Source organism: Protobothrops mucrosquamatus, unplaced genomic scaffold, assembly GCF_001527695.2.
Source record: "Protobothrops mucrosquamatus isolate PMUCROS unplaced genomic scaffold, P.Mucros_1.0 scaffold_19, whole genome shotgun sequence".
NCBI lineage: Eukaryota > Metazoa > Chordata > Lepidosauria > Squamata > Viperidae > Protobothrops > Protobothrops mucrosquamatus.
The window spans coordinates 651,871-670,362 of NW_015386095.1; the positions used below are offsets into that span (position 1 = coordinate 651,871).

The following is an 18,492-nucleotide window of genomic DNA, read 5'->3' on the forward strand; positions in this document are numbered from 1 at the left end:
TATTCAAGATATCTTTATAGGTGACAGCACCCGCACGTTTTATCAAATTTGGATGTGTATACATTTCTAATGTAGACACCCAGTTGGGGATTTTCCTATAATTATTTCTTTTTATTTTTTTCCAAATATCCAATAGTGCTCTCCTAATATAATGCTTCCGGAAGTGTTGCTGGACTAAATGTCTTTCTTCCCACAAAGTAGCATGCCACCCTGTCTGTAGATCATGACTTTCTAGTGCTAATAATCTTGTATTTTTGAGATGCATCCACTCACTTAGCCAGACCAACGCCGCTGCCTGATAATACTTTGTCCAGTCTGGTAGGCCAAATCCTCCTCTTTCTCTAGCATCTTGTAATAGTTTTTATCTGATTCTCGGTCGTTTCCCTTGCCATACGAATTTTGAAATAAGTCTATCCAAATTTGTAAAAAAAATCCTTTTTAAGCCGAATTGGTATGCATTGAAATAGAAACAACATTTTCAGAAGAACATTCATTTTAATGGTGGCTATCCTACCCATTAAAGATAACTGTAGTTTCCCCCAATTTCCCAAATCAGACCTAATTTGCACCATTAATTTATCATAATTGTCTTCTTTCAGAGTAATGCATCTCGCTGTCAATTGGATTCCCAAATATCTTATTTTTTTCGTAATCTGCATATTTATCCTTTCTTCCAATTCTTTTTTTTTTTGCTCTTCAGTCATATTTTTAACTATCATTTTTGTTTTATCCTTAGTTATTTTCAGGCCTACTACTTCTCCATAGTCCTCCAGCACTTCCATCAGCCTAAGACCAGATTGTACAGGCTCTTCAATAATAAATACAAGGTCGTCCGCAAATGCCTGTACCGTAAAACTTTCTTTTCTTACTTTTAAACCTTTAATTTGTTTGTCTTCTCGAATTGTTCTAAGTAAAACCTCTAATGATAAAATAAAAAGCAGTGGAGATAGCGGATAGCCTTGTCTAGTGCCTTTTTGAATTAAAAAGTTCTTTGTCATTTCCCCATTTATCACCACTCTAGCTTCCTGTCTGGAATAAATTGTTTGGAACATCTTTATAAATTTTCCCCCAAAATCCATATATTTTAATTGTTCTAATATAAAGTCCCATTTGATGTTGTCGAATGCTTTTTGTGCATCAATAAATATCAACGCCATCTGTTTTTCGTTATGAGCTTCATAATATTCTATCGTATCCAAAATAATCCTAATGTTATTCCTTATATGCCGTCCAGGAAGGAAGCCGTTTTGGTCAGTATGAATGAAGTTCTCTAAAATTTTCTTTAGTCTATCTGCCATAATTGTCATGAATATTTTATAATCCGAGTTTAGTAGGGATATCGGTCTATAGTTTTTAATATAAGTCAAATCAGAATTTTCTTTGGGAATCAATGTGATTGTTGCTTCTTTCCACGATTCAGGTATCTTGGCTTTATTCAGTACATCATTGTATACCTCTAATAGCAGTGGGCTTAATATTTCCTGATGATTTTTATAGATTTCTGAAGGTAGACCAGCTGGACCTGGTGTTTTGTTACTTTTTTGTTTTTTAATTGCCTCAGATATGTCCCTTACTGTTATCTCATTATTTAATAAATTTTTACCTTCCTCTGAGATTCTGGGCAGGTCTGTTTTTTGAAGATATTGCACCATCTTGCCTTCTTCTACCTTCTCCTTATCCTCATACAGGTTTTTAAAGAACTCATACGCTACCTTTTGGTAAATTAACTCTCCTTCTTCATTATATAATTTGCTAATCTGGTTCTTTTCTTTCCGTTTCCTTAGTCTATAAGCCAGCCATCTTCCTGGCTTATTTGCATTTTCAAAAAGATTTTGTTTAATGGTTTTAATTTGTTGTGCCATATTTTCCTTTTCAATAATATTTAGTTTATGTTTAATTATATCTATTTGATGTTTCAGTTCCCATTTTATGGGTTCTTCCTGCAACTCCCTTTCCAGTTTACTAAGCTCTTCTAAGTTTTTTTACCGTTGTCTTTTTTGTTTGTTGTCTTTAGCCATATATGATATTGCAATACCCCTCATAAAGGCTTTTGCCGTGTCCCACAGATTCTGGTTTTTCGTATCTTCTTTCTTATTACTTTGAAAAAACAAACTCATTTGATCATCCATCTTTAATTTAAATTCATTTTGGTTCAAAATTGCTCTTTTTAGGGTCCATCTCCTTATCTTTTTTTGCCCCTTCCATTTAATTTTAATGGGATTATGGTCTGCCCACGAATTTATGTCAATATTAACTTCCTCAGTTCCCAAATTCACCTCTGTCGATGCCTAAACCATATCAATTCGAGACCAAGATTGATGTCTACCTGAATAGTAAGTATATTGTTTCCTATCTTCCATTTCTTTTCCTCCAACAATCCTTTATATTTAATTCTTCCACCATCTCAAAAAATGAATTAGGTAATATCCTTCTAACCCCTTTCTTTTGTCTGTTATTTCTATAATCTAGTTCTCTGTCTACAATCGCATTAAAATCCCCAACTATACACAGATTATCACATTCTAGGTCTCTAATCATGTTATACAGTTTCTTATAAAGTAGTTTTTGACCCTCGTTAGGTGCGTATATTCCAACTAACATCAGTTTTTTCCCATCCACAGTTCTATTATCAATATTCTGCCCTCCTCATCTTTATACACCTGTTTGGCCAAGATACCCTCTTTTACATACATTACAATTCCCCCTTTCTTCTGTTGCGATGAAGATATAAACATCTTTCCTAACTTGGAACATTTTAACAAATATTGATGCTGCTGTTTTATGTGCATCTCTTGCAACACTACTATATCCACATTTGTCTTATACAATTTACTAAAAACATTTTTCCTTTTCCCTGGAGAATTTAACCCATTAACATTTAATGATAGAATTGCTAATGCCTCTTGAAAACCTCTACTTATACTTAGGGTTTGTTGCCCTCGTTTGTCTAATTTCTTTGTACTCCTTGCGTCCACCATCATTGTCTTTTCCAGTGTCCACATTCGCTCTTTCCCCGTTTTCTTTTTCCTTGATTCAGGATTCCCCCCTATTTGGTGACTGTTCTCCTGGTTCTCCTTCTTCTCTTCTTTCTCTTTCCTCTGATTCAGCCTCACTATCAAAAAATGTTCTGTAAAACTCTTCTACTTTATCCACCGTGTCCAATCTCAACCTTCTTTCTCCCCAAAATACCATAATCCCTTCCGGAGTCAACCACCGAAAATGTACGTTTTTCCTTGTTAGTTTTGCTGTAAACATTTGATAGGGTCACCTTAGGTCTCTTACCCTTTTCGGGACTTGTTTGAGCACCACAAGCTGTCTTCCTCATAGCTCTAGTGGATTTTCTCTAGTCCTATGAAGAATCTCATCGCGTGTCGATTTTTTAGCAAATCTGATATGCACTTTTCTAGGTAAATTATGTCTACGTGCATAGTTTGTGTGAATTCTATAGATTTCATCCATTTCCTTAAACATTTCTTCCTTCCTATTTCCTAGAGCTCCTGCCAATAGCTCCGCCATCATCTCCGGAAGATCTTCATTCTTTCCTTCCCACACATTCTGAAATCGTAGAAAATGGGAAGCCTTGTCTTTTTCTAATTGGATTATTGTCTGTTCGAGGTCTCTATTAGCCTGAATTAGTCTTTCTTCCATCTCTTCCACTTTCCTTTCTTCCCTTCCCATTCTATCTTCCATCTCCTGTAGTTTTTGTTCATTTTTTAGAATTTGTTGCTGAAAGCATTCAAATTTATCATCCATTGATCTCATCTTTTCTTTCATTTCTCCCGTGTCATTCCTTACTTCTCCTATCTCTCGTTTCAAATCCTCATGGTTCTTTAACATAACCTCCTGTATTGTAACATCTGTTGTAGATCCTTAAATGAGTTTGATCTCTCTCTCTTTAAAAGTCCTTCCGTAGATCTTTGCCCTGCTGGATTTGGTTCCATTGTTAAAGTTTGGATTCCTTGCCTTTTTCCTGTACCAATTTTTGTGAAATTTTGGATGCTTGTCATTTTTAATACCGCTTTAAATTAACTTCTCCACTACAGTTCCACTACAACTGTTTCATTAAGTTTCCCGCATCCAAAATTACTCTTTGAGTTTCCTCAATTTATGTCAATTATTAGCAAGCTCTCTGAAATAGATCTTGTTTCTCTTTAAATTTCCTCTTCTTCCTTAAATTGTCACCAGTTTTTCCCTCGGCCACTAGATGTCTTTTACTCCTTACTCCTGTCTGAATATCTTCATCCTCCCTATTTCTTCCTCATTACTGAAGCGAGGAGAGGGTGTTGCTTCTGTTGTCTTTGTTTCTTTTTTTATATATTCTTCTTAATTAGTCTTATCATTTAACAGGACTGCAGACACAGTTCTGAATAGCTAAATTATCAAATGGGTGGAAGGCAAATCAGTTCAGCATGCCTTCTTCAGGAGGGGCTCATTCCATCCCAACCCATGCCCACAATAGCATGGAAATTAACTCCTCCAAAGCTTCTGAAGGGCATCAGTTTGGAAAAGGTTGATTTCCATGCTTGGTAGCTTTGATACTGAGACAAAAGTTAAGATAGTTATGAAATGCCACAAAACAGAAAGAATATTCTATCTTGAGTGATGTTACATGTAGAAAACTCCAGAAGCTTGGAAAGATATACACAACATTATGTAGAGAATTTTAGGGATCAAATTCAAAATGAAATTACATGTATTTAATTAAGTATGTTTACAGAACACATCAATAAAATGCCACAATTTATTAAGATACACCCTGCTGCAAGGATAAACTTGGCATAATGCTGGAAAAAAGGCATAGTACCAACATTAGATTAGGATCATACTTGGAGAATATGCAGTAATAGCAAAAATTGCACAGTTACGAAACAGAAGACTGCCTGGACAATTTTCTTAGGTTTTTCAGAAGTGGTTTGCCATTGCTTTCTTCCTAAGGCTGAGAGAATGTGACTGGCTCACCCAGCTGGCTATGTACCTAAGGCTGGACTAGAACTCATGGTCTCCTGGTTTCTAGCCTGAAATCTTAATCATTACACCAAACTGCCTCACTGCATTATATACTATGCTGCAATGTAAATACATTTAAAGTGGGGTTTCTAAAGTTTATGTCCATAGGACTGCAAATTGGTTGGAATATAAAGAAAGGGAGAAGTCAGAAATTAGAAATTTACCTATATTTTTAGGAGTGTATATATATATTTTTCTTTTCATTTTAGCATTTTTAAACAGTAATGTAGTGGAGATTTCATCATTAAATGTAAAAATATATACCCTTTCTATATCATAAAAAGCCTTTTTGCTAATGTTATCATGATTAATAACTATAACCTTAGTAGTTATCTGTTTATTTATAGATAATATCCTTTTGAAAATATATTTTTGTTTTAAATAAAATAGACAAAAATTCTGGAAAAATTGCAATATTCGGAGACAGCAGAATAGAAGAGAAAGAACCAAAAATAAATCACAAAATACGAAGATTTGCAAATAGAAGTAGAACAACTGTGGCAAAAGAAAGAAAAGATAATACCAATGGGCAACTTAGGTGCAATTCCAAAACATCTGGCACATGACTTGAATACCATTGGCATTGACAAAATCATCATCAGTCAATTGCAAAAGGCAGCATTATTTGGAAGAGCTTATATCCTGTGATGGTATCTTTAATATTATTTAAACAACAATATCTACCTATCCCAGCTTCTTGGGAAAGACTCAATAGGTGGACAGAACTTGCCAAATCCAGTCTAAACATCTGATTGACTGTGTGACCAGCCATAATAATAGAATTTAATATAGTTAAAAACTATAGTGGAAAAAACCCTGAAGTATTTTTTAATATAGACTTAACAAGACACTTCATATCCTGAAGGGGCTTTTCCAAAAGGCAAATGGATGTTCTTGGGTTTTTTCCTTGAAAAGTTTCGTTTCTCATCCAAGAAGCTTCTTCAGTTCATTTCTGACTTCATTTCTGACTTCAGTCAGAACTGAAGAAGCTTCTTGAATGAGAAGCAAAACATAACCCCAAATTAATCCTCACTGTATAAAAAATGTTTGTTTTCACACTAGATTGTCAATTACTTTATTGCTTTTTTCTTTCAGATATTCAGATCAGAAAGAATGACTTCATTAGTTATTCAAATTATGTTAGTTTAATTGATTTTCAGTCTCATAATCGTATCTAAATTAATTTCTCTTGAAACAAAATAAATATTTTAATTGTTCTAGTACAAAGAATTGGGCAATATTTTTGTGCTATTTTACCCATTTGGAATATTAACGATTATTATCACATGCTGGTAAAGTTGCTTTCATCTTCTGTCTTTAGATTGCTGTCTACCATCCCAAGTTCCTTTTGTTTCTGTTTCTGGCCTACCTAGATAGCCCACTTGCAAATAGAGCTACCACCCTCCATGATTTTTATTTTCTCGGGACCCAGGACCCAGAGGCATTCTTGGACCTAGAGTTGATGCTAAGGAATGCCACTTTGAGAGGAATTTAAAATCCAGTAAAGCATTTCCAAGATTGCTGAAATGTAGGAGCCCCTCTATGAAATGAAAAATGAGCTTTGGTTCAAACCTGGATTGGTTGTGATTTGACAGAATTGAAACCCCAAATATACTGATTGTTCCAGGTTTCAGCAAAACAAAATATGAAGGGATGATAGTGATTTTGCAGGACAAGTAGGGCATATGCTTCCCAAACCACAGCTGCCCTTTCCTCTTCTGCATGTTCTGTGCACCAGCTCCCTTGCCTCCTGATTCTTCCTAGAGCTCTCCAGCTTTCCCTGTTGTCATTGCCATTGCTGATATCTGCACAGGATATTCCTTGGCTTTGTCTTTCCCCCATTTGCTGCCTTGTACCACCAGCAATAGCATTTCTTTCTGAAGCAATATCATTCCAATCCTCATCCGGAACAAAATGTATCTGCTTCATTCTCTAAGAAGAACCAGGCATTACAGGAACATATGTCATTATGGGCATGAATCACCTAAAACCAGCTATTCTATGCATAGAAAGGCTCATACACAGAATGTTTTGTACATCCTAACATTGCTTCGCACTCATGTCAGAATTAGGTTGAAAGAACATCACCATTGCCCAGGGGGACACTCAATTGGGGGCTTATTTCATGTCCCTGGCAGGAGCTGGAGCAAAGGACAGGAGCTCACCAGCTCTATGGCAGCACTCAGGTCTCAAACATGAGCTTGCTGCTTGTCAACCCAGCATCCTACCCATGCGACCCACTGTACTCCTTACATCCTAACATAAAATAACATATTTCAGTAAATCATTGAAACGAATCCAGGTTTAGAAGTCAAGAACAGAAACCAAGAAATAAATATTGCTTAAATGCCACCAAAAATAAAGTTCATTGATCTGTTGTCTGTCTGTCTGTCTGTCTGTCTGTCTATCATCTATCCATTGTATCTGAAGGTGAACAAAGAAGGTGGTCTACAAATATGATCATGCTATACAAATGTCAGTTTAATGTAGTGGCTAAGATCCTGGGCTACGAAATGGGAGACCGAGTTCTCGTTCCTAACACCACCACCCCCAGGCACAAAACCAGTTGCGTGACCGTGGGCCAGTTACTCAAAGCCCTAGGAAGGACACGGTGGCAGACCACTCTGAAATCTTTCTAAGAACACTGCAGGGTCCAGGAAATTGCCAGGAGTCAGTGACTTGAAGGTGTGCGCACGCATGCACACACACACACACACACACACACTTACACTTCATAAGCGCGACTAAGCCACAGTAGACAAAAGAAAAAGCCACAGTAGACAAAAGAGTTCCATCTCATATATAACAGAAACTACCCCTAGCAAAACCACAACAGAAGACCTCAGATTTGATTTTTGCAAAAATAGTCCAAATTCTTTATCTGAATAAATTCCTAATTCCAGCTTCACCTTTGAATTCAGTCTGGAAACAAACTTAACTGTAATACTACTATTGTAAAATGATACCTGTTTGCCCTTAGAGTTACAGCCATAATAGAAAAAAATGAATATAAAATAACAAACAAAGCTAACCAAATTCTATGTGACTTAAATTATTTCCTTGCTTATGTTATTTTGTTTTCCTTTTTTGTTTTGGTTCTATATTCTGCTGTTTCAATATTTTTATATTTTATGTAAACTGTCAGGAGTCATGATTGAACCAGATAGCATAAAAGTAATGTAAATAAATAAATCTGTCCAAGAGCTGTAACAGATCTAAATCCAACTTAATTCTTTGTTTTTGGGGAAAAATTGGCAGCCTCTATCTCACCAAAAATTGTGAAAGGTCTTACTAGTCTTAAAGATTTATGATTCTCCTTTTTTATATACCATATGAACTTAACGGCATGCTGTAAATTATCTAATATTCTTTAATATCTCCTCACATGTAAAATCTCGTATAAAGCTGACATAAAGCTCTGCATGACATTGTTGTGAAATATTTCTTTAGTCAAAGGAACTAATTTTAAAGTATTAATATTTTTTGCATTTTGAGAAATTATTTTTTATAAATATTTGAAGCTCTCCTATTTAAGGGATTTGCAATTCTTTTCCTCTTGAAAGTTGAATTGGATCGATCTAAATAGTATTTTTGTTTTATTTAAGAAATTTGTCTAATTATAGGCAAATTTGAAACTTTCTCTCCTGCATTATACTATTAAACTGTGATAGTAACATACAGGTACTAGCTAAGAGAAACCCACCAGAATCTTCCATAGTTATTTGATTAAGGTAAAAAAGCTATTCAAAACAAAGCATTTTAATTATTCTTGTATCTCAGTCTCTCAATACTAATCTTGTTACATACTAAGCTCTCTGTCATTTTAAGTAAAATACAGTACTAAAAATCTGGATATATCACAGTTGTCTTCACATCCGAATCTCAAAGTTGGGAATAACATGGGCAATCCAGTTTAAAGAAAAATTAGCAGATGAGTGATGCTAAGTCCTAGACCAGATGTTTTCAGACTAAACTAAGATGATTTCTGACTATTATTCATTCTGATCTTGAAAGAGGAAGTCATAGTCTGAAACATCTAAGAAGCATCAGATTGCATACTCCTACTGTCCCTAGCTTACTGCTTCAGTCTTATCCTTATCCTGGAAAAAAGTGGCAGCATCATTGTATTTGGGGGAATACCAAGAGATCAGGTATATCATGAGAGGATTAGTCCTTGTACCCAACCGTTCCTTATACTCTTAAAATCCTTAGTTAATATTGTATATGATTGGGGCGTAATTGCTTTTAAAGGGATAAGTCTGCTTCTTGTCTACTTTGATTTTAAATTAAATTCAAAGTGAGTAATTTAGAGATTTTAAGAAGCCACAATTACAAAATAGTATCAAAACCATGTTTTGATGGTCATTTACAAGGTATAAAGTCAATTCACTGGGATTAGATTTGTTAACTGTCAGCTAATTTGATCTTGTGGCTAAGGCACTAGGCTAGAAATGGGGAGATCATGAATTCGAGCCCTGAAAGCCTATTCTGTGACTTTGGGTCAGTCACTCATTCTCTCAGCAGATAGCAATAGCACTTAGATTTATATACCACTCCATAATGCTTTACAGCAGTCTGAATGGTTAACACAGTCAGCATGTTGCCCCCCAAAATCTGGGTCCTCATTTTACCAACCTTGGAAGGATGGAAGCCTGAGTCAATGTTGAGCCTGTCAGCAACAAACTCCAGACTGGGGCAGAGCTAGCCTGCAATACTGTGTTCTAACCACTGCACCACCAGGGCTCCTCAGCCCAACCCGCCTCACAAGAGTTGTGGGGAAAATAGGAGAAGGAAAGTGTGTTGAATATATGCTTACCACCTTGAGTTATTTGTCACAATTCAGCCAAAACCATTTAATTACCCATAAATTATGTGAAATTATGATTACAAGCTTTATCAAAAATCATGGTCTTAAGCCATGGCTCATTCTTACTATGTTTAATCTGCTGAACTTTTAAAAAAAAAAATATTTCTCTTGTTCTTTGCCGAATATAAGAATGAAAATTATTATAAAATTAATATACTGCTTATATGTCATGCATAGCTGAATCAGTAGATTTTAAATCACAACCATACTAATATGTTAGGTTTTATCATACATACTATGCATCTCTTTATAATGGATTAAATCCAGGTATTGTGCAAATGGAAGGTTCCATCTGCTCATGGAAATGAATTTATTTCAGTAGAATCTGTTATTCAAATTAGTTGCTGCTTTTGCTAAAAAGACAGCAATTTTAATTCGTTCCCCTTTCTGCTTGCAGCCCCCAGTTACCTCCATGTTGTTCCAGCAGATTTTTGAAAGCCTAAAAGGGTTGCTGTGGAAAGAAGGGATCCCTTTTCTGCCAGCAGCAGTTTGCAGATATTTTTTTTCTTATGTAATTGTGGATCTAATTTCTTGTATCTTAGACAAGATTTGTACAGGGTTTCTTTTTTTTAAGTTTTATTCTGAACTTAGAACAGAAGAGATATCCTGAAACCTTTTAAGTGTTCTAACATCTTAAGTGTTAAAAATCTTTCCAATGTTCTGACATGGAGAATAATGGGGATGTAAAACAAAATTCTTCATTGTTCATCCTAGGTCACTAAAGTAAATGGAATGGTAAATTGCTGACTGCTAACTCCCATCCAACCTACAGACATTTTGGCCAAGACTATGTTTGTTTATGCAAAATTAATATCCCCATAGCAAGTAGTGACAGCAAATGCTAAGTGGGATGGGTAGGTTGGGTTTTGTTTTTATTTTTTTGGCATCCAGACCAGCACAAATAGTCACAAATTTGAGTCTACTAATTTGTCAGGCCCCAAACCAAAAATGACGTGTGATTTTTCTAAGCTGAGTTCTTTATTGTTTTTACACCAATAGACAAAATACTGCCAGACTCAAGACTCTACTGTCCACATTTACAATACCGTACACTCCATGAACTATTAGGGACTTTACCCTCTTTTTCACATACACAATATTTGTACTGAGTTGCCTCTTACTTCTCTGGAATCCACCTCTTTACTACATTCCATTACAGTAATGAAGCAGCAACAAGTTATTTTAGCATAGCCCATTACAATAGTAAAATATGCATACTGGCTTGAGACTTCTTTATAATATAAATGTGTGGTACGTACTTGTATTTAACATGACAACTCAGCATCCTAGCAAGGTTATCTATAATGCACATATACTGTAAATGATCACTAAGAGTTATCTTTCATGCAATTTTAGATTACTTCAGATTCTGTTTACCCCATCTGACCCCAGACTGGATTCTACATTACTTTAATGAGTGCCCGAGAGTAATAATTACAAATAATAAAGTGGAAGAACTATTGCCTTGCTAGGTAATAGTTAACAATGAATCTAAATTTTCAAGTCAATCTGTGATCTCCAATTTATGCCTGAGTCTCCACAAAACAGCAGTTCAGAATGATGGTTCTTACTAACAGAATCTGTGCTTAAAACACTGTCATTTACCTCTTTTTTTTTCAAGAGGTTTCAGCCAAAGACAGCAGAAATTAAACCTCTGATTGTTGTTTTATTGGTAAATGCATTCTTCAGATTTCCATGGCTTAGAACAGGGGTGGGCAATTAATATTAAGGGGTCACATGACTAAGATCAGTCGGAAGGGGTCAAATGAGAAACTGGGACTGTTGTGGAGGGTTGAACTAATAGGGCTATGAAGATGTATAGGCACGCATGTACTTATGCGCATACATAAATGGAAAAAAATGGCCATTGCCTTCAAAGTAAAAGCAATGCAGTTGTATTGGGTGCATGGCATACACTTATTTGTATTTGATTTTTAATTTCCAATTGATCTAACGTCAGCCAGAATGGGACAGCCAAAGGACTGGATATGCCCTGGAGCTGGTAAATTGTCCAGGTCTGGCTTAGAAGATTTCTTTTAAACCAATTATGGGGCAATGGAACATTGGAGAAACAACATGGAACAAAATATGTCATATTTTCATCCTGAGCTTGATTATAACTCCAGAAAAGCAATTGGTTATGCCTATGACCTTTTTAAATTAATTTCTGTTACTTATACAGGTAGTCCTCAACTTACAACAGTTCATTTAGTGACTGTTCAAAATTACAATGCCACTGGAAAAAGTGACTTATGACAATTTTTCACACTTACAGCAGCCTAATGGTCAGGTAATCAAAACTCAGACACTTGGCAATGGACTCATATTTATGATGGTTGCAGGGTCCCAGGGTCACATGATCCCCTTTTGTGACCTTCTGACGAGCAAAGTCAATGGGGAAGCCAGATTCACTTAACCATGTTACTAACTTAACAACAGCAGTGATTCGCTTAACTGTGGCAAGAAAGGTCATAAAATGGGACAACATTCACTTAGCAACTGGCTCACGTAGCAACATAAATTTTGGGCTAAATTGTGGTCGTAGGTCAAGGGATATATGTTGTTTTCTGGCTAGAGATTGGACTTAACTTGCACTGATTGATGGATGGAATTTTTGACCCACCTATCCGCTTTTCAATAGCTTGCAGAAATAAACTATGAACTAATTCCCAAAAGAAGGAATTTCATTTCATTTCTACATGGTTTTAATTAAAATTGTATAGAATAAAGACAATTAACTTTCCTGTCATGGTGCTTAAGCCTTAGTTTAAGGACTTCTTACTTAGATTTTTGTTACTGAAATGAATTGAACTTTATGTTTAACAAAACTTTGTCTAAGAAATATTGCTTTCTTAAATACTTTACATTTTTTAAAAAAATTAGACCAAGTTATACAGAATTCACACATAAAACTACTTTTTATTTTATTTAATAGATGCATCTTATAATTCTAGATCTCTTAAATTGAAAAAGATTACTTGAGAGCTACACTAATCTGTGCTTTGCTGACCAATTGAATGAGGTTGTATAATATGCAAGCCATACTAATCCTTGTGCTTACTATTTGAATGTTTGGTACAGGAAGCGAGCAGCTGCAAAGCATCTAATAGAACGCTATTACCATCAGTTAACTGAGGGTTGTGGAAATGAAGCCTGCACGAATGAATTTTGTGCTTCCTGTCCAACTTTTCTGCGTATGGATAACAATGCAGCAGCCATTAAAGCCCTCGACCTTTATAAGATTAATGCAAAACTCTGTGATCCTCATCCCTCCAAGAAAGGAACAAGCTCGGCTTACCTAGAAAATAATTCCAAAGGTGCCCACAACAACGCCTGCACTGACAGAAAAATGAACAAGAAGGAAATGCAAGGTCCAAGAGATGACTTTAAAGGTAAGCATTACAGGATGTTCAGCAAGGATGCAACATTGGATACAACTTTGCATATAGTCTGCGTGTATCATACAACAGAGCAACATAATATCCTGACTAGATGTCATAATACAGATAGTCCTCACTCAATGATCATTCATTCAGCAAGCGTTCGACATTACAATGGCACTGAACAAAGGAACTCACAACCTCCATTCGAATCTGTGGGTTTTGCAGCAGTGCTGCAGTCACATGATTATGATATGGATGCTTGGCAATGTGTTTGCACTTACGACAGGTCGCCAAGCGCCCTGCAATCGTGATCACCATTTGTAATCTTTCCTGTGGCTTCCCCAGAAAGACAAGAGGGAAGGTCACAACACACTGCCACCTAGAGCCTTGCTGAAGAAGATTTGTCTGGTAATCCAAGATTGGATTTCTGCTTGGATTTTGGGACAAACCTTTTTCAGACAGCCTCCTTAAGTGCAAAAAGGCTGCCTAACAAACTCCAGTCTCCAGCAAATATTGGTTTTACTGCCTCTTTGAGAGAAAAGCATTCTTACACACTCGGGTTTTTCCATCAGGCAGCATTTTTGCTCTCAAAGTAGCTGGGTGAGAGCAAAAATGCTGCCTAATGGAGAAACTTCACCCCAAATGGGGTGGAATCTCCCTTGCAAGTAGCGTGTTTGCTGTCGAGGCTGAATAAAAATGGAGTTTGTTACCCAGCTTCTTTGAGAGCAAAAGTGCTGCCTGACAGATTGATTTCACCTTGTATGGGGCGGAGTCTGTTCAGCGGGCAGGAGGGAACTGCAACACTGGGGTGAAAAAGCCAGGATCGTGAAGAAAGCCAGGATGCAGTTCTAAAGTTGGGTCAGGTCACATGCTGACCCACTCTACAATCACCACAATTAATTACCATAATTCCAGGCTCAATTATAATTATAAATCAAGGATTACCTGTAACTGGAAACTAACTATTAGATATGTTGATTATGTTTTTTATGTTAACAAAAAAACCTCAACTTCCATTCTGGCATAATTTTAAAAAATATGTGTATATATCAGGTTATTCCTGATTTATTCCTTCATTTAGAATTTAGGACCAGAATACTGTTAAAAGTTTGGCAAGGGTGACCTTAAGCTCCATAATTAACTTCTTAAGTGGTATATTGCTTTTCCTATAATATTTGTTGAATAACACTCATCTCTGTTGATTTGCAATATGATTACATAATCAGAGAAATAAAGAAATTCACAAATTACTAGGTGTGCCTTAGAACATACGTGAGAATATATTAATTTTTAATAATTTTATTTAAAAAATTAAGTAAAGATTATGCAAACTAAAAAAAGAAAAAGATGTAAGAAAATAAACAGAAAGGAAAATAATTTATATTCTCAATACAAATATAAATCATTTCATTATCTCTTCATCTCTTTCTAATTAACAGATGTAAAGTTTTTCATTCCATAACTCATCTCTTAAGTATAGGTAAACCCAATAAATAATATCTTCTCCAATCTAGTTAGCAAAAAGTCCAAACAGAACCATAAATAATAACATTGACAGTATTTTACATCTCATCTGTTAACTCTTAATAAAGCCTGCTGCTTTGTACTTTTTTTGTGAGAAGCAACTGTAGGGAATGTAGCTTGGGCAATCTCCATTTTTTCTTCGTTCAGAGAATGTTGAAGGATATCAGTTCCCTGTTCTTAGTTACAAACACCAGCTCTGTTTTTTATGGAGACATCTTCAGTCTACCATTCTTCCCTGGGAATTCAGAATATATTTAGTTTTTTGATAGATAGCTTATTCTAACTGTATCCTTTGTGGCCTCTCTGCACTTCTTGCCCGCTTTCCATTCTTCTTTATAATATTAAGAGGCAGAACTGTATTGGTGGCAACAGGTAGTAAGGTACACAGTTTCTGTAAGCAGGAAAATAAGTTGTGTGTTCTGATTGCAGAAGCTTAATTACTGCTGAAGGTTGTAAATAGTAATTCTTTTAATGCCTTCTATGTAAATGTATTTAACTTTACTTCAAGAATATTTTTGTTTTTGTTTTTATCTAGATGTGACTTTTTTAACAGAAGAAAAAGTATATGAAATTCTTGAACTATGTAGAGAAAAAGAAGACTATTCTCCTTTAATACGTGTTATTGGGAGAGTATTTTCTAGTGCTGAGGCCTTGGTGCAGAGTTTTCGAAAGGCCAAGCAGCATACCAAGGAAGAATTGAAGTCTTTACAAGGAAAAGATGAAGATAAAGATGAAGATGAAAAAGAAAAAGCTGCATGTTCTTCTGCCATGGAGGAAGATTTAGTTGCACCGTCATCATCATCCTCGTCGTCATCAAGAATGGGTGACAGTGCACAGGGGGATAACAACCTACAAAAATTAGGCCCAGATGAAGTATCTGTAGATATCGATGCAATCAGACGGGTCTACAATAGATTACTTTCTAATGAAAAGATAGAAACTGCCTTTTTAAATGCACTTGTGTACTTGTCACCCAACGTTGAATGTGACTTGACTTATCATAATGTGTACTCTCGAGATCCTAACTATCTCAACTTGTTTATTATTGTTATGGAAAATGGTAATCTTCATAGTCCTGAGTATCTGGAAATGGCACTACCGTTGTTTTGCAAAGCAATGAGTAAGCTACCTCTTGCAGCTCAAGCAAAATTGGTCAGACTGTGGTCAAAGTACAGTGCAGACCAGATTCGACGAATGATGGAAACTTTTCAACAGCTTATAACTTACAAAGTCATAAGCAATGAATTCAATAGCCGTAACTTAGTGAATGATGATGATGCTATTGTTGCTGCTTCAAAGTGCTTAAAAATGGTTTACTATGCAAATGTAGTAGGAGGAGATATAGATACAGATCACAATGAAGAGGAGGATGAAGAGCCTATCCCAGAATCTAGTGAATTAACCCTACAGGAACTGTTGGGTGAAGAAAGAAGAAATAAAAAAGGACCTCGGGTAGACCCTCTGGAAACTGAACTTGGTGTAAAAACTATAGATTGCCGAAAGCCACTTATCCCCTTTGAAGAGTTTATCAATGAACCACTGAATGATGTTCTAGAAATGGACAAAGATTATACATTTTTCAAGGTAGAAACAGAAAATAAATTCTCCTTTATGACATGCCCCTTTATACTGAATGCGGTTACCAAGAACCTGGGATTGTATTATGACAACAGAATCCGTATGTACAGTGAACGTCGTATAACTGTCCTTTACAGTTTAGTTCAAGGCCAGCAGTTAAACCCATATTTGCGACTCAAAGTGAGACGTGATCACATCATAGATGATGCGCTTGTTCGGGTAAGTGGCTTAATATGTAAAAAGCAGTTGGTCATCTATTGCTGTTAAAATAATAATAATTAGGAGCCTTAATGTTTTGTTAATATTCTCTGGGGTCTTCTGGACATATTCAAAACGATATGTACCATAAAAAATTATACTAGATAAGAGTTTTTGATTAAAGAACAAAGGTTTTGGTCTAGTAGAATGAAAACCATTCCATATTCTGCTTGGTTTCTTCAAGTATAAAACAGTATTTAAATTTAACCGAAAAATGATGGTAGCTTTTTTTGACCAAGGCCAAAGCAATTAGTTATGAACATTTCTAGAGTATTTTGTTTCAGTTTTCATTCCAAATATAATTATACAAACAAAATTTAAGCATTTTGAAGTTCACTTTACATGGATGAAATAATTGAACTGCATATATTTTTTAAAGATAAGTTTGGAATATATACAATAATAGCTATAACATAATAACCCCATTATATTAATGTATCCACGGACAATGATACAAGAGTGAAAAAAGAAAACACTTCTTTGTTCTAATATAGAGATTTTTTTGGAAAATGTATTTTTCAGTTCAGGAAGTTATTGCCTTTTTTCAGGTGGGTTTCAGTTATTGCCTTTTTTATATTAAGCAACTGCTGCAGTTTTGTTAAATCATGAATCTTGCCAGTTACTCTGACTTAGCTTATTTTCATTTGTTAATTAATTTTTATATATTTATTTAAAAACATTTTTCTGTTTTCCAATCTAGTAATATTGTTACTTCTCTGAAAATGTAGATTGAATAGGTTAATACATAAAGTGCTGACACTGTGTTAAGCAATTTTTTGTTTAACCTTAACCTTAATTTAGGCTAAATTGTTTATTGTCATGTATTATGTTGATCCACATCCAAGTCATATCTAGCCATTAGTCATTAGAATATGATGAAATCAAGATTCTTAAGAGAATACCTTTTCCCAGGGAAAAAATTACATCCCTTTTAAATGGTGCATTCATGGAAAAGGAGAAAGACACCAATAATAGAATATGCAAAACAAAAGAAGTATTTGCTTATTGATATTTTAATATATGATTGGGCCCAGATACTTCAGACTAATTGGGTATATCCTGAAATTCATTAAGTTTCTTGCAGCATACTTCCTTGAAATGTTCCTCAGCTCAGTGGGAATCACTGAATGAGGAAATGAGGGGAAGAATGTTATTCTGTATATTGGAGCAGAGTTTACAGAGTTTCATTCAGTTCTTGGCAACGTGGTAGAGAACAACAACAACTAATTCAGGAGATCAGGACACAGGGAAGACTAAGACACGCCCAGACATAGGCTGGATCACATGCCTCACACAGCCAATACTGTGTCTTAATCAAAAACGGTTTTCATTGGCTGGTTCATAAATTCTTACACACTGACACTCCTCCTTTTATGACTGGAATAGACATAAAACTAAATAATTTAATACTCTTCCCATGGTGTACTCCACCCAATGGCTTGGTCATTACATCTGCCAGATTGTCATCTGAAGAACAATGAAGCAAGCGAATTAGTTTACTTTTGATGGCTTCTCTGACATTACAATACTTAATGTCCATATGCTTGCTTCTGTTTTCACTCTGTCACCTGTTGCCATTTTAATGCAAGCAGCATTATCTTCAAAAACTGTTACAGCTTCTTTAACTTCTATACTTAAATGTTTTAAGAGCTGTACATACCAGGTTACCTCTGAACAAAGTTCAGACAAAGCAATATATTCTGCCTCTGCAATAGAAATAGCTACAGTTGTTTGTTTTCTGGACTTCCATCCAATCAAAGTCTCTCCAAATAATACCACAGCTCTAAAATTGGACTTTCTGGTTTGCACATCATTGGCATAATCACTGTCAACATAACATTTTAACTTTAATTCTTCAGAGACCTGTATTTGAAG

General features: G+C 35.5%; 1 protein-coding gene across 1 annotated transcript in view; it reads left to right on the forward strand.

The window, feature by feature from the left end:
• UBE3A (ubiquitin protein ligase E3A) overlaps positions 1-18,492 on the forward strand; it is a 65,185-nt gene that overhangs the window by 34,483 nt on the left and 12,210 nt on the right. The window contains exons 6-7 of the mRNA XM_015830387.1: positions 12,956-13,266; positions 15,317-16,578. Coding sequence (XP_015685873.1) covers positions 12,956-13,266; positions 15,317-16,578 — 1,573 coding nt within the window. The remainder of the gene's footprint in view (positions 1-12,955; positions 13,267-15,316; positions 16,579-18,492) is intronic.